This window comes from Hyperolius riggenbachi, chromosome 7 (genome assembly GCF_040937935.1).
Source record: "Hyperolius riggenbachi isolate aHypRig1 chromosome 7, aHypRig1.pri, whole genome shotgun sequence".
In the NCBI taxonomy this organism is placed as follows: Eukaryota; Metazoa; Chordata; class Amphibia; order Anura; family Hyperoliidae; genus Hyperolius; species Hyperolius riggenbachi.
In genome coordinates, this window is record NC_090652.1 from 161,588,120 (window position 1) to 161,614,035 (window position 25,916).

A 25,916-nucleotide genomic window follows, 5' to 3' on the forward strand; every position below is an offset into this window, starting at 1 on the left:
GAACTGACAAGATTAGCTGCATACTTGTTTCTGGTGTAATTCAGTTCACTACTGCAGCCAATAGATCAGCAGGGCTGCCAGGCAACTAGAATTGTTTAAAAGGAAATAAATATGGCAGCCACCATATCACTCTCACCCTGGGTTCACTTTAAATTACAGTTAGCCCCGCCCCCATCCGGGCATGACCACGCCCATTTTTGTCCACCCCCTAAATTTGTCCAAGCACCCCCAAAGCACCTACTGGCGTGAACTGACTTCAGGCGTCTAAGAGACGCCGAGTCAGTTCACAGCAACAGCCCGGAGCAGCAGGCAGGGCTACGGTAAGATGGCCGCCCGAAGCCCTGCTCTGCAGACTTGGAGTCTGCAGTGCAGGGCTTCGGGCGGCCATTTTCCCATAGCCCTGCTCGCCGGGAAATGCAGGCTGCTGCAGGAAGGAAGAGGATCGTGGGAGCTGAGCTGCGCGCCACAATGAGGTCGGAAGAGGAGGAGGTCGGAACAGGAGGTCTTCTGACTAGGTGAGTAAATGGGTTTTTCTTTTCTTTTTCAGGTGGTGCTGCTGATTGGAGTCAGATCTGATAAGGATTGTGCATATTGGGGTCAGATCTGATAAGGGATTGTGCATATTGGGGTCATATCTGATAACGGTTGTGCATATTGGGGTCATATCTGATAACGGTTGTGCATATTGGGGTCATATCTGATAACGGTTGTGCATATTGGGATCATATCTGATAACGGTTTTGCATATTGGTGTCATATCTGATAACGGTTGTGCATATTGGGGTCATATCTGATAACGATTGTGCATATTGGGGTCATATCTGATAATGATTGTGCATATTGGGGTCATATCTGATAACGATTGTGCATATTGGGGTCATTGAACGTGTTTTTTGCTCAAATCTGCTCACATAACGTGTATTTTCTTGAGAAAACCTGCACAATTATGTGCATTTTCTGGGGAAAGGGCCACCAAAACTTGGGCCCTCTGTCTTTGCGTTGCACTTTTAAAGGGAACCCGAGGTGAGAATAATATTGAGGCTGCCATATTTATCTCCTTTTAATTAATACCAGCTGCCTGGCTGCCGTGTTGGTCCTCTGCCTCTAATTCTTTCAACCATAGACCCTGAACAAGCATGCAGCAGGTCAGGGGTTTCTGACAATATTGTCAGAACTGACAAGATTAGCTGCATACTTGTTTCTGGTGTAATTCAGTTCACTACTGCAGCCAATAGATCAGCAGGGCTGCCAGGCAACTAGAATTGTTTAAAAGGAAATAAATATGGCAGCCACCATATCACTCTCACCCTGGGTTCACTTTAAATTACAGTTAGCCCCGCCCCCATCCGGTCATGACCACGCCCATTTTTGTCCACCCCCTAAATTTGTCCAAGCACCCCCAAAGCACCCCCTGGCGTGAACTGACTTCAGGCGTCTAAGAGACGCCGAGTCAGTTCACAGCAACAGCCCGGAGCAGCAGGCAGGGCTACGGTAAGATGGCCACCCGAAGCCCTGCTCTGCAGACTTGGAGTCTGCAGTGCAGGGCTTCGGGCGGCCATTTTCCCGTAGCCCTGCTCGCCGGGAAATGCAGGCTGCTGCAGGAAGGAAGAGGATCGTGGGAGCTGAGCTGCGCGCCACAATGAGGTCGGAAGAGGAGGAGGTCGGAACAGGAGGTCTTCTGACTAGGTGAGTAAATGGGTTTTTCTTTTCTTTTTCAGGTGGTGCTGCTGATTGGAGTCAGATCTGATAAGGATTGTGCATATTGGGGTCAGATCTGATAAGGATTGTGCATATTGGGGTCAGATCTGATAAGGATTGTGCATATTGGGGTCATATCTGATAACGGTTGTGCATATTGGGGTCATATCTGATAACGGTTGTGCATATTGGGGTCATATCTGATAACGGTTGTGCATATTGGGATCATATCTGATAACGGTTGTGCATATTGGTGTCATATCTGATAACAGTTGTGCATATTGGGGTCATATCTGATAACGATTGTGCATATTGGGGTCATATCTGATAATGATTGTGCATATTGGGGTCATATCTGATAACGATTGTGCATATTGGGGTCATATCTGATAACGATTGTGCATATTGGGGTCATTGAACGTGTTTTTTGCTCAAATCTGCTCACATAACGTGTATTTTCTTGAGAAAACCTGCACAATTATGTGAATTTTCTGGGGAAAGGGCCACCAAAACTTGGGCCCTCTGTCTTTGCGTTGCACTTTTAAAGGGAACCCGAGGTGAGAATAATATTGAGGCTGCCATATTTATCTCCTTTTAATTAATACCAGCTGCCTGGCTGCCGTGTTGGTCCTCTGCCTCTAATTCTTTCAACCATAGACCCTGAACAAGCATGCAGCAGGTCAGGGGTTTCTGACAATATTGTCAGAACTGACAAGATTAGCTGCATACTTGTTTCTGGTGTAATTCAGTTCACTACTGCAGCCAATAGATCAGCAGGGCTGCCAGGCAACTAGAATTGTTTAAAAGGAAATAAATATGGCAGCCACCATATCACTCTCACCCTGGGTTCACTTTAAATTACAGTTAGCCCCGCCCCCATCCGGGCATGACCACGCCCATTTTCCCGCCGCGGCGCGCTTCGCGCACTGCAGGTTGTAGCCACACCTATTTTTTGCCGTGGCGCGCTTTGCGCACCGCAGGTCGTCAGCTCCCCCGGAAATTGATCTGCATGGCACCCCCTAAAAAAAAATCCTGGAGCCGCCACTGCCAATGTCCCTTTTGTCTTACACTGACCCCTATAGTGTGCCTGATACTAACCTTTCCCCGTCTCTATCCATTACTGCTAACTGTGCTTAAAGAGAATCTGTATTGTTAAAATTGCACAAAAGTAAACATACCAGTGCGTTAGGGGACATCTCCTATTACCCTCTGACACAATTTCGCCACTCCTCGCCGCATTATCTGTCCTTCAAGCCTGGCACCCAAGACCCATCAGCATCCATAAATGCGTGTCTAGTGGATTTACAAAATTGGATGAACACCAGCTGGCTGAGGCTGAACTCTGACAAAACAGAGGTGTTGGTGGTAGGTGGTCCACACATGATGGATAAAGTTTAAAACGCTCACCACCTCAAACTAGCAATTGGGGGAGATACTGTACAGTATAAAGACTCTGTGCGAAACCTTGGGGTGATCCTGGATGGAAATCTAAAACTCAGACAGCAGGTAACAGCTGTCGTCAAGTCTTCCTTCTTCCATCTAAGGAACATAGCAAAAATCAAACACCTTATCCCAGCTGAAGACCTACCTGCCCTGGTTCACGCATTTGTATCCTCCCGCCTAGACTACTGCAACGCCCTGTTCATCGGATCTACAGATAAGGCTCTGCGCCCCTTACAGCTAGTACAGAATGCTGCAGCCAGACTCCTAGCCAATGCCCCCCGCAGCTCACACATCACCCCAGTACTGCAAACTCTTCACTGGTTGCCAGTAAAATGGAGAATCAATTTTAAGATCTGCCTGCTGACATTCAAGGCTCTACACCACATGGGACCCAAATACATAGCGGATCTATTGGAACTTTATGCCCCTTCACGCACCCTCCGCTCTGCCAACAAGATGAAGCTGGTTATTCCCAGGATACACTTAACATTTGGTGCTCGGGCCTTTTCCTACGCAGCCCCTACTCTATGGAACTCACTTCCACAATCAGTACGAGAGGCTCCTTCTCTGGACAGCTTTAAAAAAAGGCTAAAAACTCACCTCTTTTCCCGAGCCTTTGAGACTGCATAATGCAGGGTCACAGCGCTTTGAGTCCCCAAGGAGAAAAGCGCTATATAAATATTATTGTTATTGTTATTAAAAGTGGTTAAAAACAGTTTTAAAAAGTTTGTTTATAAACAAACAAAATGGCCACCAAAACAGGAAGTGGGTTGATGTACAGTATGTCCACACATAGAAAATACATCCATACACAAGCAGGCTGTATACAGCCTTCCTTTTGAATCTCAAGAGATCATTTGTGTGTTTCTTTCACTCTGTTCTCATGCACTGAAGTTTCAGGCTGCTCGTTTCTTCCTGCAAACAGCTTTGCCCTTGCCTGTAATTCCTCAGTATGTGAAAGCCCAGCCAGCTCAGAGGACGATTTATCCAGCTTGTAAAAGATAAGAGAGAAGAGAGAAGCTGCTCTAATCCTAAATAACACACAGGCAGTGTGCAGAGAGGGGCCTTGAGGGGGGAGATGCATCACAGAACCACAACACTGAAGAACTTGGCAGCCTTCCAGACACAGGCCGACAAGTCTGACAAGAGAGAGATAAGTTGATTTATTACAGAGACAGTGATAGTATAAAGTGCTGCAGTTAGCCAGAACACATTAGAATAGCTTTTTGAACTTGTAGGATGATAAAAAACAGGATGCAGTTTTTGTTACGGAGTCTCTTTAACACAAATCATAATCTTTCGCTTACTTTACTCCTCGTGAAGCCTATTTCCAAGCTGCCCCAGTAGAATGAACCCTAACATTAAGGGCCCGTTTCCACTAGCCGCAGTGCGATGCTATCATCGCATTGCACCACATGCAAACTGAAACCAAAGCAAGTCAATGGAGTAATTTTCATTGACCCGAATTTACCTTAGCGGTGCAATGCTGGGAAAATTATAGATAGCATGCTGCAGATTTCTGCAGCATGCATCCGATTTCCATAGCGCTGGTACACTGCTGCATCCGGACTTCCACAAGACAACTGGAAGTCCCCCGCGGCTGGATGAGATATGGTGCGATGTAACACTCGCATCACAGCACGGCAATGTGGCTAGTGGAAATGGGCCCTAAAACATTAACCCTCTTCATGCCATGGGGTATTTCAAACCTAAATGACTAGAGCAAATGTTGTCATTAAACTTTACATTAAACTGTTAATAGCTTTTTAACTGCTTTGAGTGTTTACGCAGATGTTGCATTGTCTTTTTTGGGGACAGATGGGGCTTTATTTTGGTCCCATATGTCTTAATTTAAGATTATTTTGCAGGAAAACTCTGGAAATAAATGTTGTCACCAAATATGTGGGTGTTTAGCAAATAATGAGCTAATTATGTCCCAAAATAAGCATGCATATATTTCTGTGGATAAATGCATTTTGCAGTTATCTTTTTATAAATTATATACAAACAAAGCTAAATAAATATTTTTAGTTAGCTGTTTTAGTGTACCTAAACTGACATGTAACCTGATGAGACATGGGTAAGCATGGGCACATATTAATCCTACCTAGAACCTGCCTGCATGTATATTATTATTGTTATTGATTTATAAAGCGGCAACATATTCAGTGGCGCTACACGCCCGCACGCACGCCCGCACGCACGCACGCACGCTTACACACACACACACACACACACACACACACACACACACACACACACACACACACACACACACACACACACACACACACACACACACACACACACACACACATTGATGTGAAAAACTATTTGCCCCCTTCCTGATTTCTTATTCTTTTGCATGTTTGTCACACTTAAATGTTTCTGCTCATCAAAAACCATTAACTATTAGTCAAAGATAACATAATTGAACACAAAATGCAGTTTTAAATGATGGTTTTTATTATTTAGTGAGAAAAAAACCCTCAAAACCTACATGGCCCTGCGTGAAAAAGAAATTGCCCCCTGAACCTAATAACTGGTTGGGCCACCCTTAGCAGCAATAACTGCAATCAAGCGTTTGTGATAACTTGCAACAAGTCTTTTACAGCGCTCTGGAGGAATTTTGGCCCACTCATCTTTGCAGAATTGTTGTAATTCAGCTTTATTTGAGGGTTTTCTAGCATGAACCGCCTTTTTAAGGTCATGCCACAACATCTCAATAGGATTCAGGTCAGGCCTTTGACTAGGCCACTCCAAAGTTTTCATTTTGTTTTTCTTCAGCCATTCAGAGGTGGATTTGCTGGTGTGTTTTAAGTCATTGTCCTGCTGCAGCACCCAAGATCGCTTCAGCTTGAGTTGACGAACAGATGGCTGGACATTCTCCTTCAGGATTTTTTGGTAGACAGTAGAATTCATGGTTCCATCTATCACAGCAAGCCTTCCAGGTCCTGAAGCAGCAAAACAACCCCAGACTATCACACTACCACCACCATGTTTTACTGTTGGTATGATGTTCTTTTGCTGAAATGTTGTGTTACTTCTACGCCAGATGTAACGGGACACGCACCTTCCAAAAAGTTCAACTTTTGTCTCGTCGGTCTACAAGGTATTTTCCCCAAAGTCTTGGCAATCATTGAGATGTTTTTTAGCAAAATTGAGACGAGCCTTAATGTTCTTTTTGCTTAAAAGTGGTTTGCGCCTTGGATATCTTCCATGCAGGCCGTTTTTGCCCAGTCTCTTACAATAAAACATTAAGATCAGATACATCAGTCTAATTGTTTCCAGTACAGGAAGAGTTAAGAAACTCCAGTTGTTATCTCTATGCAAAAAAGCCATTAAGCTCTACGACTTTCAAAGTCGTGGAGAGGGCTGTTATCTGACTTTTATTATCTCAACTGTAAGTAAACAAATGTCTTTTTCTCTGCCAGAGGAGAGGTCATTAGTTCACAGACTGCTCTGAAAGAATCATTTTAAATGCTGAGTGTTGTGTAATCTGCACATATTAGAGAATGATGCAGTGTTAGAAAAACACTATATACCTGAAAATAAAAATATGAGAATATTTTCTTTGCAGCTAATCTTCTAGTAATTATTCATAGTACACAACCAATTCATTATATCATATATTTTTTTTCGCTTCAGTGTCTCTTTAAGCCTTTTCTACGTAGCTGCTACAAAAACACTCCACTTTAGCTGCTTCTCAACCATGCCTGAGGGCTGATAATGTGACTATAAGAAAAACAGATGGAGGAGCCCTCTGTAGTGTGTTATCATTTATTAAGTCAATACACTTGCTAGAAAGTTGTGTATAATGAGCCTTTCAAGGGGACTAGCCCTAATATACGTCCTCAGGTTGCAGCTCCTGTGGTTAACAGTGGTGGTTGTCAAAGATGGTAGATGGACTGCAGGTGCCTGTGTCGGGTGAATGTGTTCCTGTGACGTGACGACGCGTTTCGGCATATCCATGCCTTCGTCAGGTTATCTGATGAAGGCTGGAAAAACTTTGGGGGGGAGAACACTGGATTAGAAGGTATTTGAGATAATATTATTCACAAGGGAATACAGTATTGGGAAACTCAATCATTTTTAATGATGTACATACTGAAACAATGATCAGGAACACTGCTATACATCATGATAGAGGAGTTTTCCTTACAGATCATATATCATTATGTACAGAGACGCTGCCATTTCATAAATTCTGTATGCCATTTAGGTCTGCACAGACCACACCTCCTTATGTATTCTCCATTCGTTCACTTCCATTACAGTCACTCTGTATCCATAATATTCTGTCTTCATTCATAATATGCACTACACTTCTATTTCATTCTGTTCACTTGCTTGCTTGCAAAATTTATAGAAAGCCAACATACACATATTTCATTTGACTGTCTTATCCAATCAGAGTAAAACATGTTCTGATCACAAAAATTCCTGTTTTCACAGCCCTGACCAGGCCCCAGATGTCTTATCTGACTACATCCTGCAGAGCACAGTGGGGAGAACTCTCCAACTTCACATAGTATCATTTGACAGTATTGCTCAGGTAAAACTTCATTTTAGCATGTGTGATTTATTGATTAGTAAAGTGGTAATAGCATTTCTCAATTCAAATGTACCAAACAAAAAATAATTTCACCATAATCACTTCAAAGTTCAGTCACGAAAGAAAAATCTGAATCTAATCAAAATTTGGTGTGACTACCAGGGTTGCCAAATCATCCCTTTAAATGTAAACACATCTAAGCCTGTGGTCCTTAAGTGGTTAATATGTTTGCTGAAACATAGTCATAAACTAAAATAAAACCAGCTGTGTAGCTTAAAGCTACGTGAGGAACAGCAAAACTCTGCTACTAAGTTGAGCTTGTAGAAGCCAGTTTCATGTCACAGGTCATACACCATGGCATGTTTGAGGACCTGTGACAGATACAGCAGTACAATAACAAGTCTCTGCAAACAACAGTGAAGTATGGCGGAGGTTCCTGGTAAGTTCCTTGTAAGTTTAGGACTACATTTCTGTAAAAAAAAGTTGGAAATTAGGTATGGATTAATGGTTTTCTCAATGATAAGAAATATAAGCAGATCCTTATCCCACAAAGTACCATCAGGGAGGAGTCTGATTGGCCCGATTATTTATTAATGCAAAACAAGGAGTCCTAAAAGTGATATACATCATTGAGTATGTTTTAGTTTACATGAAGAGATAAAAGAGACAAAGGGTAGGCAACAGCCTACATCCACAGATCTGTGGCTAGTTTTCCAGGAAATTTGGAACAACTTACTTGCCTTTAAAAACTGCATCCAAGTGAAGATGTCTTTCCTTATATTCACCTTCTATTTATATACACTTATATTTGCAAAGCATTCTTACAGAATTTTTCACACCTGCCTAAAACTTTTGCACCCATTTTATATTTTGCAGAGGGTGAACCTGTTAAGACTCCATGAACGTAAATAAAGGTTTTTATTGTATTTCAGGAATATGCTGACTTAAATGTGAGAATAGGGACAAAACACATTAACATGTTTCACACGTACAACCTCTGCTTCATAGCCGCTATAAGGAAGTCCATAATAAACATATTACAGTGTTCTGTCTTTACCTTCATGTTAAAGTTTAATCTTCAAGAATCACAAGTCAGCGTATTCCTGGAGTTCAGGAAAACGTTATTGGCACACACATATCAACATGAAGTGGGAACATTAGTGCAAGGGGGGCACTGGCCTTACCCAGTGATTCCTGTGCTCATGCCTCCACCTTCCCTATCTATTACAGAGTAATGAGCAGAGTGTGCCTGAGAAGTTATTTCTCACTTCTCTGTGCAGGATCTCTCTTCATTCACGTCCAGCATCCCCTTTCTATGACTCCAGCATCATCTCTCTCATAACGAGACGTTGCTAGAGTCATAGAAAGGGGGCACTAGACATGGCTGAAGAGAGCTGAATAACTTCTCAGGCATGTTCCACTTCCTACTCTACATATGAAAGGGTGGGGGCTCATATTGCTACCTATACTGAGTAAGGGAGCTACCTTATACTGGGGGCACATTTGGCTGCGTACGTTAAAAAGGGGCGCTGGGAAAAAAGGGCGCCGGGTTTTTAACGATAAGCATGGATAACGTTTAAAAATGTATTGTACTGTATTTCGTTTAAAATTAATGTTTTTTAAAGTTATAAATCATTACATAATGTGCATTAAATCGGCAATTGTAAAAACGTTAATCTTTCGTTTAAATAGTGAAACGTATAATAACGTTTAAAAAAAAAATTACTAAGTAACCCTCCCTGTACCTACCCCTAACCCCTAGACCCCCCTGTTGATGCCTAAACCTAAGACCCCCCCTGTTGGTGCCTAAGTAACCCTCCCTGTACCTACCCCTAACCCCTAGACCCCCCTATTAGTGCCTAAACCTAAGACCCCCCTGTTGGTGCCTAAACCTAAGACCCCCCTGTTAGTGCCTAAACCTAAGACCCCCCTGTTGGTGCCTAAACCTAAGACCCCCCTGTTGGTGCCTAAACCTAAGACCCCCTGTTGGTGCCTAAACCTAATACCCCCCTGTTGGTGCCTAAACCTAAGACCCCCCTTTTGGTTCCTAAACCTAAGACCCCCTGTTGGTGCCTAAACCTAAGACCCCCCTGTTGGTGCCTAAACCTAAGACCCCCCTGTTGGTGCCTAAACCTAAGACCCCCCTGTTGGTTTTTTCGTTTAAAAATAATGGAAAAAAAAATAAATAAAAAAAAAAAAGTACTGTTTTTCGTTTAAAAATAATGTTTGGAAAAAAATATTGTACTGTTTTTCGTTTAAAAATAATATTTAAAAATGTATAAATCATTAAATAATGTGTAATCATGAGAAACAGTAATACAACATTAAGTCTCCGGGCGCCGCTTTTAAAACGTTAGTTTTCTCCGGCGCCCTTTTTTCCTATCAGGCGCCCATTAAACGATATTTATTATAGGAGTGAATGGCGGCGCCCGATTTGTCCACTAGCCTCAGGCGCCCGAATTTACTGTTTCCCATTTGGCTACCTATGCTGGGTGAGAGGCATAGCTAATACTGGAAGCACATATGGCTACCTGTACTGGGTGAGGGGGCTACCTAATACTGGGAGCATATCTCCTACCTATACTGAGGGGGTACCTAATACTGGGGGCATGTCTGCTTTATATGGGGGAGACCTACCTTAATACTGAGGGCACATATGGCTACTAACTATATTAGGGGAAAGTACCTAATACTGGGGGAGATCTGCTATCTATACTAGGTGATAACTAATTCTAGAGGCACATCTGGCTACCTCTACTGGCAGGGTGGGGGTAGGGGTGGCTACCTTATACTTGGGGCACACCTGCTATCTATACTGGGGAGGGGGACTTCCTAATACTGGGGATACATCTGGCTACCTATACTGGGTAGGGGACTCCCTAATACAAGGGTTATTTCTGCTATCTATACTGCGGGGGGGGGGGGACCTAATACTGGGGGCACATCTGGCTACCTATACTGGGGGAGGGCATCTATTTTAATTCTGGAAGTACATCCACTACATATACTGGCGAGCAGGCACCTAATACTGAGGACACATATACTACCAATATTGGGGGCTACCTAATACTAGGGGCACAACTGGCTGCCTATACTTGGAAAGGGGGGGGGGTGGCTGCTCCTTATACTGGGGGACTACCTAATACTCTGGACACACCCTCCCTATACTGGGGGTTGAGAACATCTGCTACCTATTAATAAGGAAGGAACACACCTGCTGTTCTGCTAGTAAAACTATCATGTGCTGCTGTGGGCCCCAGCAGCTAGCCATTGTGAAATACCCCCCCCAAAAAAAAAAATTGCTGAAAAATGTCAGCACTATAAATACATGCTATAAAATAATTATCAAGAGTTGGACCATTGTGAGGATTCCTAAAAGGTTCACAAACTAAAGTTTGTGCTATTGCAGTCATTCTTGGCAAGACAACATGGATTTGTTAAAAACAAGTTCTCCTCGTACATGCTGAATATGACTGCAGTCTCAGGGCTGGGGCACACTGAGCGGTTTTTTGGCATTTTTGCAGCCATTTGCGGCTGCGAATACGCTTGGTCAATGTATCTCAATGGGGTGGTTCACACCAGAGCGGGAGGCGTTTTGCTGAAACGCATACTCCCGGGGTGAGGCATTTTTTGGATTGCGGATGCGTTTCTGCCTCCAATGTTAAGTATAGGAAAAACGGCAGTTCAGAGAGGTTTTGCAGGCGTTTTTGTTACAGAAGCTGTTCAGTAACAGCTTTACTGTAACAATATATTAAATCTACTACACCAAAAACGCTTCCATAACCGCAAAATGCTAGGTGAAACGCTACAGAAAAATATGAAAAAGCTTTTCAAAATCTGCTAGCATTTTGCGGATCTGCTAGCGGGTTTTGGTGTGCACCAGGCCTCACAACCAGTAATTTACTAGCCTTTCAGCAAACCTCACTACTTTCTGGGGATTGCAAACTTTACCTGTCTTGTTCTGGTATCCAAGACTACTTATGTTTTCCAGTGCTCTCCTATATTCTCCAACCTCAATAAATCAAACCTTGTGTCATTTACATTCCTCTGACTATGAATATTCTAACAAGAATTTTATCCCACAACAGACTGATCTACAGAGAATCGCTGACAGTGTGGGTGGACGGTTTCACTGTTTTTCTTCCTGGAGTGAGGTAAACTATAGTTACAGTATATAATTACAAAGACATCCATAGGGGTCGCCACAAACGGGGCAAGAGTGCATCATCTGCAATCCTGATTGATACTTTACTATCAAAATACAAATCCACATGCTATTTGTTCTGAGTCATTGATTAAGAAAATATTACTGATGAAATCTGTATGGTAGCCAACACACAAGTATTTTTGTAGTAGGGATCCGTAATGGCAGACTCCTCTACAGGACAACTGTAGCAAGAGGTATGTGGAGGCTGCCATATTTATTTCCTTTTAAACAATACCAGTTGCCTGGTAGACCTGCTGGTCTATTCGGCTACAGGAGTGTCTCAATCACACCAGCAACAAGCATGTAGCTAATCTTGTCTGATCTGACAATAAAGTCAGGAAGACCTGATCTGCTGCATGCTTGTTCAGGGTCTATGGCTAAATGTATTCGAGGGAGAGGATCAGCAGGATAGCCTGGCAACTGGTATTGCTTAAAAGGAAATAAATATGGCATCCTCCAGATACCTCTCGCTACAGTTGTCCTTTAAGGTGCTCATACATCAGACGATGTATGGGCAGATTAAACAAGAGATAGATCTCTCTCTGATTGAATCTGATCAGAGAGACATCTGTTGCCTGCCTATACACCACAGGCCAATTCCAAATCTCTCAGGAAATTGCCTTGTGACGCCGCATCCACTGCCTCGCCAACCCTGGCGCTATTCCCCAATATAAAATGTGCCCTGTGCAGTATACTGTACAGGTCGGTGTCCGCCGTTGGCTCTGCGCTTTGCCCACATACACACGCCCCACATGTTTGCCGGCGTACCGTGAACGCGTGTGTGACATCACAATACTAGGGAAGGCAGCGCCAGGAGTTCCATCGCGATCGTCGCTTGTCATGATATCACACGCCATTACCGTCATTCACCCGATTGAGCATGTTGGCCTTACATCTTGCAGCATTTCCAATCGATGTATGCAACCAATTTCAGCCCAGAATAGGTTGCATCAATGATCAGGCATGCTCTTGGTGGCACCGGTTTTCATCCCATCCGATTATAATAACCAATCCGATTATAATATTTGAATCAGATGGTCGATCGGCCGCCAAGTCAACTGATGTATAGCCACCTTTATTCCTCTCTATCCAGGGGTTTACCTCAATTAGAGCTGCAAAATGCCTGCTACTTCTTCTGACTGGAACAGTGTCAGGGCCTTGTGACATGGGCTTTCCCAGCGTGCATGTTAGTATGCAGTCGGTAAGTTGGACGCAGGTTGAGCCAAATGACGGCTCTCCCTGCTGCTGCTAAACTCCCCAGCAGCATTAAATACTATTACTACTAACATTGCTGCTATGGGACACATGGTTTCGGCGCCCGGCGGTGAGCACTGTGCGCTGAAACCACCTGCTTCGCTCTCCCAGGGCATTGAGACAAAGTTTCAATTGGTACACGGTAATGACATATCGCTACCGTGATAGCTCACTAGTGCGGCCACTACTACATTAACCACTTAAGGACCGGCAGAATAATGTAAGATCTGTGCTGCGTGGGCTCTTCAGCCCCCAGCACAGATCTGGTTTCAGGCAGGGCGATCAGACTTCCTCCCTTTTTTCCCCACTAGGGGGATATCCTGCTGGGGGGGGTCTGATCGCCGCCGCTCACGTGTGCCTAGCGGGAGGGCTCCTCAAAGCCCCCCTCCGCAGCGCTATTCCCCCCTCCCTCTCCTTCCCTCCCTTTCCTAATCTCTGTGGGCGGCACAGGACGGCGATCCGTCCTGTACCACCTCTGATAGGCTTCAGCCTATCAGATGCCGGCGTTTCCCGGCCAATCAGAGGCCAGGGATCGCCGATCTCCTTTACGGCGCTGCTGCAATAGCAGCGCCGTGCAACGTAAACACCGGGGATTTCTTCCCCATGTGTTTACACTTCGTCTGCGAACTGCGATCGGAGGCTCACAGGCTGTTCACGGAGCCCCCCGCCGTGAACCGTTTCCATGGAAAGACAGAAGAGACGGCAGCGGCTGGTCGTTAAGTGGTTAATAAAAGTAATAGCGGCCACGCTAGTGAAGTATGGTGGTAGCGATAAGTCACTACCATGTGGCCATTGAAAAGATCAGCCATTACTAAGCAACGCATGCTACACTGCCACGTGCGCGCATGGCATGCCGGGTGGTATAATTAAGTCTCACTAATTTATTAGCGCGTGTAAGAGGAGTTTACTCGCACTGTGTTAGTGCTTTACTAATCATGAATCAAACCTTAAGTTGCATAGTTATTTGGGCTGAGAAAAACTTACATCCTTCGAGTTCAACCTGTGGCGAATGTTAATTTGTGGCTATGGCAGGCCCTGGAGTTCCGCTATGCTATAGCCAATCTCCAGCTTTCAAAATTATCATCAGGAGTGCCGAGATATACTGGCAGGAAGATAAGATAACAGCGATCGAAATCGTCGACGTTTAGTGTTGTAGGTGGTAGGGGGGTTTAGTGCTGGGCATAGGTGGGGGTAGTATTAGGGGCAGGTGGGGGAGTTAGTGTTAGGCGTAGGTAGGAGTAATGTAAGAGTTAGGTTAGGGTAAGTGATAGTAGAATATCAGTAAAGTTACCGATAGTCCACTAACGGTAAAAATAGTAGAATATCGGTAACCTTAGCAATATTCTACTATCGGGTACTTCTCACATCCAATTTAACATGCAGTGCATTTCAATGTACGCATTTACTGTACCAAGGCAGGCTGAACAGCCACAAAAATATACCACATGTGGGGAAGATGACTCAGCCTCATCTAGTTTACAATCTAGAGGTGGAGAATACAGGAGACAGTGGTTGAGAAGTACCAGCATCAGGAGTATTTGGGCATTAGTTGGTGTGGTATGGATAGAGAGGAGGATAGGTAGGCTATTTTCAATGGAAGATTTTAAAGGACTGTAAACATGTTAAAAGTATTATAGGACTCAAGAGTGTATTTCACTATACTGGAGAAGCCCAGCAGAAGTTATGGATCATTGAACTTTTTTGTTTGCATTTATTCTTGTTAAACAAGTTCAGATACGTCAGTCATTGGTAGGGTTTCATGGCAAACCTTTTTGTTGTTCATGTAGGGTGAGATTTACACCAGCACTGACATTAAACTGTTGCTAGAGGAGGTACAGAAAGCCACTGACACCTTGAATAAGATAAAGGAAATGCATCAGGGATCACTGGATGATACACTTATCAGAATTATGCAGGAGGTAAGCCATTATTTTTCTGTTTCTAGTTGTGGCTATTTTGCCAATAATGGAGGATGTAATGAAGTAGACTGGCTAAGTACTGGTGATTTGTAGCCAGTAATGGTGGTAGCATCAATATCTACCTTATGTATGCAAACCATTCATCTCTTTCCCTAACAAACCCCCATTTCCAACACCTTCCCTGATGCCTACCCTTAATATTTTCCCTTAAAGGTAACTTGAAGTGAGAGGCATATGGAGGGAGACATATTTATTTTTTATTTATCTCTTTGGCATCAGTGAGGTCTGAATCACACACCTGAAACAAGCATGTGACTAATTTAGTCAGACTTGAGTCAGAGCACCTGATCGGCATGCATGCTTGTTCAGGGTCTATAGCTAAAAGTAATAGAGGCAAAAAAGCAGCAGTGCAGCCAGGCAATAGGCATTGTTTAAAAGGAAATAGATATGTCAGTCTCCATGTTTGTCTCACTTCAGGTGTGTTTTAAGGAACACCCTTTCCTCCCTTCGTCTTCCAGGACGGCCCCTCCTGAGATTGTGTAAGTCCCCCCTCCCAAATCGGAAACACCTTAAGAGAATTAAAATAATTAATTGATGCAGTATAAATCCCACCTCCTCACAATCTCCCACAGTTTTTTGTTTGTTTCCCAGACCTCACCACGGAAGCACCAGGGAAGGTTGTTCCTTTCAGTAGGGGAGCCTGTTGGCACCTGCTGCACCATTTTTATTGTTTTTTCTTTGTTTTATTTTTATTTTTTTTGTAAAGTATAATTTAGGCTTGTTACTGGTGTGCGGCCTAGAATAGGAAGCTAAGCAGGTGGTTACCTGTTTTTTCCTATTTTGAATGAAGGGGACTGGAGAGGTTCCCTTTCTTCATTATACTTTCTGCGGGCATGGCGGCGGTAAGCAGAGATGCCGGATTTTCCGCATACCCGAATATGACGTAAGTTTGCATGATAGGTCGCATGTATGCATCATTGGATACGCGTGAGCGCGTGGTGCATACTGCGTCATGCATAAAACGTCATGCGTACTGAGCGTGTTAGACGGCTGAAAGTGCGAGTTTTGTAAACCGCCATGGCCACGCTATACACGCAGACGCTACAGCTCTGAGGGGGTCATGGTGCAGTCAAGTGGGCCCACCACAGAAGCTCAGGAGAGTGCTGCAACTGGTGAAACTGAGCAGTCAGGTCACATCCACCGGTAAGCAAACACATTGCAGTGTTTATTGCAGACTCCTGTCATATTGTTAATGGGTACATGTTAGTAAGACTCTTGGTGTTTGAGTACTACAGAAACTCAAAAGCACTCCGAAGTCTAGCTGATATACTAAATGTGGTTGCAAGTTGCCTGAAGGAACCTCTAAGACTTTGTTTGGTCAGTTATATCAAGTCTAAGTCTTATGCTCCTAGACCTGAAAGTACCACAGTAGCTTTATTTGACCTGATGAAACCCATGAAACAGGAAATGGCTACAACTTTCTCAGCTTTCAGGGCAGCTTTACCCTCTTGCCCTATGCAGGCTACACCTTTTTGTTCTGGCAATTCCCTCAAATTCAAGCGTTCATACCACAGGGGAGCAGCCATATACATAATCAATTGCTTGATTGTTGGAATCATTTAAATCTGGGTCTCAAAGTAGATTTTTCCACAATCAGGGATTGTGCATTTTGATTGAAGCATGGCTGATTACAATGAATGGCTGTGGTGCGGATTATGCAAATACATGCATACATATTTTGGTTGGCCATAATATTCTGAAAGCAGTTATACTTTCATGTAATGATTTGTGCACAAATGTTATAACAAGTTTGGGTTTTCTGTTAATGATTTGTGTGCACACATTTTCAGACAATTATATACATGCTTAGTTTATCTGCCAGCAGGTGTGCTTTACAGATCCTGAATGCAATGCTACTTATCAGATAATTATGTGCAGGGCTTAGCACATGGATATTCTGAATGCAATGGTGCATTTCAGATAGGAGTTATATTCAGGGATTGGCACATGGTCTGAATGCAGGGTTCTGAATGCAATGCAGAATTACATGCAAAAAATATGCACAGAAACCTTCAGTTTGAAAAGCTAATTTTCAGATAACAATGGTGTGTAATAATTATACACAGATGTTCTGTTTGCAATAGCAAGTGCTCTTTTCAGATAATGATGCTGGTAGCAGGTGTGCTTTCAGAAGATAATTTTGTGCAGGGAATATGCACAGGAGTCAAGCTATTAGCAGATGTGTTTTTACTTAATTATGTGCAGAGATTCTGCACATAGACATTTGAATTGCAACACTGTTTTTTGCATATAAATAGATGCAAGGTTGATGCATAAGTTATTCTGATGGCAAGTTTGTTTTAAAAAAAAAAGAAAATTTTTTTTTTAAGTGACAGTGGCTAGTGTGGTGGTTAAGGGCTCTACCTCTGACACTGGGGACTGGGATTAGTACCTTAGCTCTCCCTGTTCAGAAAGCCTACACCTGTTCGGTAAGGAGTCCTTGGGTGAGGCTCTTTGGAACTGCTACTGCCTACTGAGCGTACCTTAATGGCTGCAGCTCAGACTCCTTCCATCCGTTGGGACAGAAGCGCAACATAAATGCTGAGGCAGCAATTCAGGATTCAATCATAAGTCTTTTTCATTTGCAGTCCTGAGTACTTCATTGATGGGTTACAAGTGTTCCCAGGATCTTTATAAAAGAATGATTTTAATAGCAGCAATCTGAGTATACAGAAGATATTTTCTAGCTTTACCTAGCTGTGAAAATGAAGGAAGACCTAAGATAATATGCAGGTTGTTTTACAACTGTAGAGTATTTAGGATGAATCTGCAGAAAGGATTGGATCAAAAACACTCTGATAGTTTTTCAGAGCAAAGGTGGTCACAGACAAGCTATGTCTTTCATTTTGCCAGTATTCCAGCTGTTGCTTATGCACAAGCTGTCTACAAAACATTTCAAACAGCAATTCTATGTCAGTGGTTGGATAGAGAAATCGATCTGGATATCAGATCCAGTGACACTCTCCCTAAAAATGGATCTCAACCAAATCTGCAATCGAATGGATTATAAAATCCATTTTGTTATTACGACAGATGCAAGACTCTGGCGTTGTACAGGGCATCTGAATCTTAATTAGATGCATGACAGGTGTGCTTCACTGGAGAAAATATTCTCTTTAATCTACTGGCAGTCTGGAGTACTCTCCAGAAATGAGAGAATCGGTTGGAAAACAGATTCGTGAATCTTCACACTGGGAATTACACTTGTGACTCAATTTAAACTAACAAGGGGGACTTACAGTCCACCCATAATCTTACACTTCCTATGCTCAGACATTCTGCTGGGCAGTGAACAAGGTGCTTCCTTGAGATCATCTTATCTCAAAGGAAGGGATATTATTCTAGCATGTAGGTTGAGTTGCAAACAACCATCTCAGAACTGGCATCCGAACAAATATGTTTGACAATTTGCAGCTACCTGGTTTCTGCTTGGAACAATGTTGTTTCTTTTTTTTGTGTGAACACTTTTTTTGCGGCACTGGGGGGAGCATACGTTTTTTGTTTTTTTTTCTTTCCCCTTGAAGGGTACTTCGAAAAGGGATGTAGGATCAGACCACAGGTATTCTTTTTGCGTCAGACTGACCAAAACAGGTTTGGCATCTGCTGTAGCCCAACCTTTGGTAAAGGTGCCATTGTTCTTGCAGATCTTGGATGATCTTTGTAAAGCAGGGTCAGGCCATTTTATAGTGGCCTCTCGATATCTGAAGGCATGGTCTGTGTAAGAATTTATATGCTGGTTGCCATTGGCAACAGCACCACACACCTTTTGCTCCGGCACCAGAAACTCATCAGCATACAGGAGATAGAGCGGAGACAGCCTTCTTCACCTTTCAAAGGGCTTTATTAAGCATCGTGTTGGCATGGGCATGTGACCCAGACCCACCTCATTAATTAATAAGCCATTTCTTTATAACCTAGTTACAAAGAATGCAATGTTTTGTAAATATCGGCTTTGTTTACGGTGTCCGTCGTCTAACTGTCGGGGGCAGTTAGACCTGATAACCCATTATGTGGTCTTCCACCAGGAAGATGTTCCTGGTACATGACTGTATCATTTCTCTCCGAGAAACTCTGCTTAACCACTTGAGGACCGCCCCCAGCCGATGGGCGGCGGCAAAGTCCGGGCCCAAACGACCGCAATACGCCCATCTGCGGGGGCGGCTGCGGGAGTGGCTATGCGGCGATCGCGTCATTCGTGACGCGATCAGCCGCCGGGGACTGGCTCCGCCCACCGCTCGTAGTAACCCGCCGGCCGTTCGGAAGCGCCGGCGGGTTACTAGCACCCGGATCGCCGCTGCACATATGTATAATAGGCTTTGTAATGTATACAAAGCCTATTATACTGGCTGCCTCCTGCCCTGGTGGTCCCAGTGTCCGAGGGACCACCAGGGCAGGCTGCAGCCACCCTAGTCTGCACCCAAGCACACTGATTTCCCCCCCCCCCTGCCCCCTGATCGCCCACAGCACCCCTCAGACCCCCCCCTGCCCACCCCCCAGACCACTGTTTGCACCCAGTCACCCCCCTAATCACCCATCAATCACTCCCTGTCACTATCTGTCAACGCTATTTTTTTTTTTTATCCCCCCCCCCTGCCCACTGCCCCCTCCTGATCACCCCTCACCCCTCAGATTCTCCCCAGACCCCCCCCCCAGACCCCCCCCCCCCGTGTACTATATGCATCTATCCCCCCTGATCACCTGTCAATCACCTGTCAATCACCCGTCAATCACCCCTTGTCACTGCCACCCATCAATCAGCCCCTAACCTGCCCCTTGCGGGCAATCTGATCACCCCCCCACACCAATAGATCGCCCGCAGATCCGACATCAGATCACCTCCCAAATCCATTGTTTACATCTATTCTCTCCTCTAAACACCCACTAATTACCCATCAATCACCCATCAATCACCCCCTATCACCACCTGTCACTGTTACCCATCAGATTAGACCCTAATCTACCCCTTGCGGGCACCCAATCACCCGCCCACACGCTCAGATTGCCCTCAGACCCCCCCTTATCAATTCGCCAGTGCAATATTTACATCTGTTATTCCCTGTAATAACCCACTGATCACCTGTCAATCACCTATCAATCACCCCCTGTCACTGCCACCCATCAATCACCCCCTGTCACTGCCACCCATCAATCAGCCCCTAACCTGCCCCTTGCGGGCAATCTGATCACCCACCCACACCAATAGATCGCCCGCAGATCCGACATCAGATCACCTCCCAAGTGCAGTGTATACATCTCTTCTCTCCTCTAAACACCCACTAATTACCCATCAATCACCCCCTATCACCACCTGTCACTGTTACCCATCAGATTAGACCCTAATCTGCCCCTTGCGGGCACCCAATCACCCGCCCACACCTCAGAACGTCCTCAGACCCCAGCCCTGATCACCTCGCTAGTGCATTGCTTGCATCTATTTCCCCCCTCTAATCACACCTTGAGACACCCATCAATCACCTCCTGTCACCCCCTAGCACACCTACCCATCAGATCAGGCCCTAATTTGCCCTGTGTGGGCTCCTGATCACTCGGCCAAACCCTCAGATCCCCCTCAGACCCCCTTCCGATCACCTCCCCAGTGCATTGATTGCATCTATTTTCCCCTCTAACCGCCCCCTGAGACACCCATCAATCACCTCCTGTCACCCCCCTAGCACTCCTATCCATCAGATCAGGCCCAAAACATCCTGTCATCTAAGAGGCCACCCTGCTTATGACCGGTTCCACAAAATTTGCCCCCTTTTAGACCACCTGTCATCAAAATTTGCAGATGCTTATACCCCTGAACAGTCATTTTGAGAAATTTGGTTTCCAGACTACTCAGTTTTGGGCCCGTAAAATGCCAGGGCAGTATAGGAACCCCACAAGTGACCCCATTTTAGAAAGAAGACACCCCAAGGTATTCTGTTAGGTGTATGATGAGTTCATAGAAGATTTTATTTTTTGTCAAAAGTTAGCGGAAATTGGATTTTTATTGTTTTTTTTCACAAAGTGTCATTTTTCACTAACTTGTGACAAAAAATAAAATCTTCTATTAACTCACCATACCCCTAATGGAATACCTTGGGGTGTCTTCTTTCTAAAATGGGGTCACTTGTGGGGTTCCTATACTGCCCTGGCATTTTAGGGGCCCTAAACCGTGAGGAGTAGTCTAGAAAACAAATGCCTCAAAATGACCTGTGAATAGGACGTTGGGCCCCTTAGCGCACCTAGGCTGCAAAAAAGTGTCACACATGTGGTATCGCCATACTCAGGAGAAGTAGTATAATGTGTTTTGTGGTGTATTTTTACACATACCCATGCTGGGTGGGAGAAATCTCTCTGTAAATGGACAATTGTGTGTAAAAAAAATCAAAAATGTGTCATTTACAGAGATATTTCTCCCACCCAGCATGGTTATATGTAAAAATACACCACAAAACACATTATACTACTTCTTTTGAGTACGGCGATACCACATGTGTGACACTTTTTTGCAGCCTAACTGTGCTAAGGGGCCCAAAGTCCAATGAGTACCTTTAGGATTTCACAGGTCATTTTGAGACATTTGGGTTCAAGACTACTCCTCACGGTTTAGGGCCCCTAAAATGCCAGGGCAGTATAGGAACCCCATAAGTGACCCCATTTTAGAAAGAAGACACCCAAGGTATTCCGTTAGGTGTATGATGAGTTCATAGAAGATTTTATTTTTTGTCACAAGTTAGCGGAAATTGATATGTATTGGTTTTTTTTTCACAAAGTGTCATTTTCCGCTAACTTGTGACAAAAAAAAAAAATCTTCTATGAACTCACCATACTCCTAACAGAATACCTTGGGGTGTCTTCTTTCTAAAATGGGGTCACTTGTGGGGTTCCTATACTGCCCTGGCATTTTAGGGGCCCTAAACCGTGAGCAGTAGTCTAGAATCCAAATGCCTCAAAATGACCTGTTAAGAGGACGTTAGGCCCCTTAGCGCACCTAGGTTGCAAAAAAGTGTCACACATGTGGTATCGCCGTACTCAGAAGAAGTAGTATATTGTGTTTTGGGGTGTATTTTTACACATACCCATGCTGGGTGGGAGAAATCTCTCTGTAAATGGACAATTGTGTGTAAAAAAAAATCAAACAATTGTCATTTACAGAGATATTTCTCCCACCCAGCATGGGTATGTGTAAAAATACACCCCAAAACACATTATACTACTTCTCCTGAGTACGGCGGTACCACATGTGTGGCACTTTTTTGCACCCTAAGTGCGCTAAGAGGCCCAAAGTCCAATGAGTACCTTTAGGATTTCACAGGTCATTTTGCGACATTTGGTTTCAAGACTACTCCTCACGGTTTAGGGCCCCTAAAATGCCAGGGCAGTATAGGAACCCCACAAATGACCCCATTTTAGAAAGAAGACACCCCAAGGTATTCCGTTAGGAGTATGGTGAGTTCATAGAAGATTTTATTTTTTGTCACAAGTTAGCGGAAAATGACACTTTGTGAAAAAAAACAATTAAAATCAATTTCCGCTAACTTGTGACAAAAAAAAAAAAATCTTCTATGAACTCACCATCCTCCTAACGGAATACCTTGGGGTGTCTTCTTTCTAAAATGGGGTAATTTGTGGGGTTCCTATACTGTCCTGGCATTTTAGGGGCCCTAAACCGTGAGGAGTAGTCTTGAAACGAAATTTCTCAAAATGACCTGTGAAATCCTAAAGGTACTCATTGAACTTTGGGCCCCTTAGCGCAGTTAGGGTGCAAAAAAGTGCCACACATGTGGTATCGCCGTACTCAGGAGAAGTAGTATAATGTGTTTTGGGGTGTATTTTTACACATACCCATGCTGAGTGGGAGAAATATCTCTATAAATAGACAATTGTGTGTAAAAAAAATTAAACAATTGTCATTTACGGAGATATTTCTCCCACCCAGCATGGGTATGTGTAAAAATACACCCCAAAACTCATTATACTACTTCTCCTGAGTACGGCAATACCACATGTGTGGCACTTTTTTGCAGCCTAACTGCGCTAAGGGGCCAAAAGTCCAATGAGCATCTTTAGGCTTTACAGGGGTGCTTACAATTAGGCACCCCCCAAAATGCCAGGACAGTGAACACACCGCACAAATGACCCCATTTTGAAAAGTAGACACTTCAAGGTATTCAGAGAGGAGCATAGTGAGTCTGTGGCAGATTTCATTTTTTTTTGTCGCAAGTTAGAAGAAATGGAAACTTTTTTTTTTTTTCTTTTTTTTGTCAGAAAGTGTCATTTTCCGCTAACTTGTGACAAAAAATAAAATCTTCTATGAACTCACCATGCCTCTCACTGAATACTTTGGGATTTCTTCTTTCCAAAATGGGGTCATTTGGGGGGTATTTGTACTATCCTGGAATTTTAGCCCCTCATGAAACCTGACAGGTGCGCAGAAAAGTCAGAGATGCTTGAAAATGGGAAAATTCACTTTTGGCACCATAGTTTGTAAACGCTATAACTTTTACCCAATCCAATAAATATACACTGAATGGTTTTTTTTTTATCAAAGACATGTAGCAGAATAACTTTCGCGCTCAAATGTATAGGAAATTTTACTTTATTTGAAAAATGTCAGCACAGCAAGTTAAAAAAGTCATTTTTTTTGCCAAAATTCATGTCTTTTTTGATGAATATAATAAAAACTAAAACTCGCAGCAGCAATCAAATAGCAGCAAAAGAAAGCTGTATTAGTGACAAGAAAAGGAGGTAAAATTCATTTAGGTGGTAGGTTGTATGACCGAGCAATAAACCGTGAAAGCTGCAGTGGTCTGAATGGAGAAAAAGGCTCTGGTCCTTAAGGGGCGAAAAGACTGTGGTCCTGAAGTGGTTAGAGACCCTGTATCTCAAGTCTTTTCTAGACTTCAGTACCTGAGACTAGAATTCAAGTATACTTACATTCCAACAGTCTGCTCATCCTAAAGTGAGGCTGTCATTCGTCTGAATTAGTAAGGCTATCACTATACAGACTTAGTCCTTAGATGTTTGTTGGTGGTGACAGCGGCGGCCTGGTGTATTGGAGAAATACAGGCCCTATACATTTAACCACCATCCATGTCTGTCCTGAAGAATAGAATTGATTTCAGGTTACCGCTCTTATTTCTACGAAACTTAGGTCTGATTTCCACAAGGATCAGGGAATCTTTATCTCTTCCTTATGTGCTAATTTCTCAATTTAAAAAAGAGGGAAATTAAGCTCACTGGATATGAGGGTGAAGCTACCGCATGGGCCTCTTATGTCACATTCATAAAGCTCTATCGTTTTGGATCTACCAAGAAATCAATCCTTGGAGTGGTCCTATCCTGAGAAGAGGTTATATTCTAACTCTCATTGGTCACCTATGGTGGAGGCAAGCAGAAGCCAAAAAGTATGGTTACCAGTAATTGGTTTTCCACGTAGCCTCCACAAATGGATATACCCACCTAAATCCATCGCTAAATCTCCTACTGATTCAAGGTAATATTCAATGCACTCAGGATAGGCAGAAGGAGGTAGTACTTATATGGCATCTTAGACTTCATGTCCCATTGGGAAGAACCAAGGACTGGAGAAATTCAGCTAACCTTCTGATAGCTTTCGGAGGTTCTAGAACAGGAGTTCAGGTTTCTAGAGCTACGGTGTCTAGATGGATTAAGGAGGTTATTACTCTTGCTTACTCAGAAGCTCAGGTAATAGCACCTGCTCATATTACAGCACACTCGACCAGATCTTTATCGACGTCATGGGCAGAAAGGTCGGGAGTCTCTTTGGAACAGATTGTCGGGCTGCCACATGGTCCAGGCATTCGACATTCGTTAAGCATTACGGAGTTAAACTCCTCTCCATTCAAGACCAGTCTTTTGGTCGTAAAGTTCTGCAAGCAGTCATCCCACCCTAGGGTAAATTTCTCGCTAAATCTCAGGAGGGGCCGTCCTGGAGGACGAAGGGAGGAAGTGCCGGCTGCTTACCTGGTAGCAGTGTTCCGGCGAGTCCTCCAGGACGGCCGCCTAGTTCCCAACCCTGACTTTTACCTTTTATTTATAAGGGGAGTGTGGTTCGTTATTCTTCTCTTTGCATAAACTGTGGGAGATTGTGAGGAGGTGGGATTTATACTGCATCAATTAATTATTTTAATTCTCTTAAGGTGTTTCCGATTTGGGAGGGGGGACTTACACAATCTCAGGAGGGGCCGTCCTGGAGGACTCGCCGGAACACTGCTACCAGGTAAGCAGCCGGCACTTTCCTGATGCCTAAACTTACCTTCTCCCCTTAATAAAAACCCTTTTCCTTATACCTTGTCTTGATCTCCTAAACCTTGCAAATAAAGCTAACATTTCCCTACCCTATGCCTGATCAAAATAGCAGTTGCTTTTCTACAGGCTACAAACATTGCCTTACAGTGTAATGCTTACTTTATTTGAAGGAAAATATACATATGTACATCAAATCAAACCAATCAGACAAACATAAATACCACATTTAATAAAAAGATCCAACTAAAGGTAATCCATCTGTAAGATTGTCCTTAATGAATTCCACATGTTTAGTTACAGTATGTAATTCTATTTTCTGCTAGGATCTGCACTAGCACCTTTTCTGTGGTGATATGCCTTTTATGGCCCATACTCACGGGCTACAATTGTCGCCGCAACAAGCGGCGCTCGCGTGTTGCGGTGACAGGTCGCCCGTGAGTATGAGGCGCGCACCCCGAACCGTCGCTCGTCTCTGCTGTCGCCGGGCGATTGGCGCGGTCAATCGCCTGGCGACAGTTGCCGC

At 43.9% G+C, this 25,916-nt stretch overlaps 1 protein-coding gene across 2 annotated transcripts in view; it reads left to right on the forward strand.

The window, feature by feature from the left end:
• VWA3A (von Willebrand factor A domain containing 3A) overlaps positions 1–25,916 on the forward strand; it is a 172,044-nt gene that overhangs the window by 43,012 nt on the left and 103,116 nt on the right. For both annotated transcript variants that reach the window (XM_068244821.1, XM_068244822.1), the window contains exons 10-12: positions 7,597–7,696; positions 11,785–11,850; positions 14,945–15,076. In XM_068244821.1, coding sequence (XP_068100922.1) covers positions 7,597–7,696; positions 11,785–11,850; positions 14,945–15,076 — 298 coding nt within the window. The remainder of the gene's footprint in view (positions 1–7,596; positions 7,697–11,784; positions 11,851–14,944; positions 15,077–25,916) is intronic.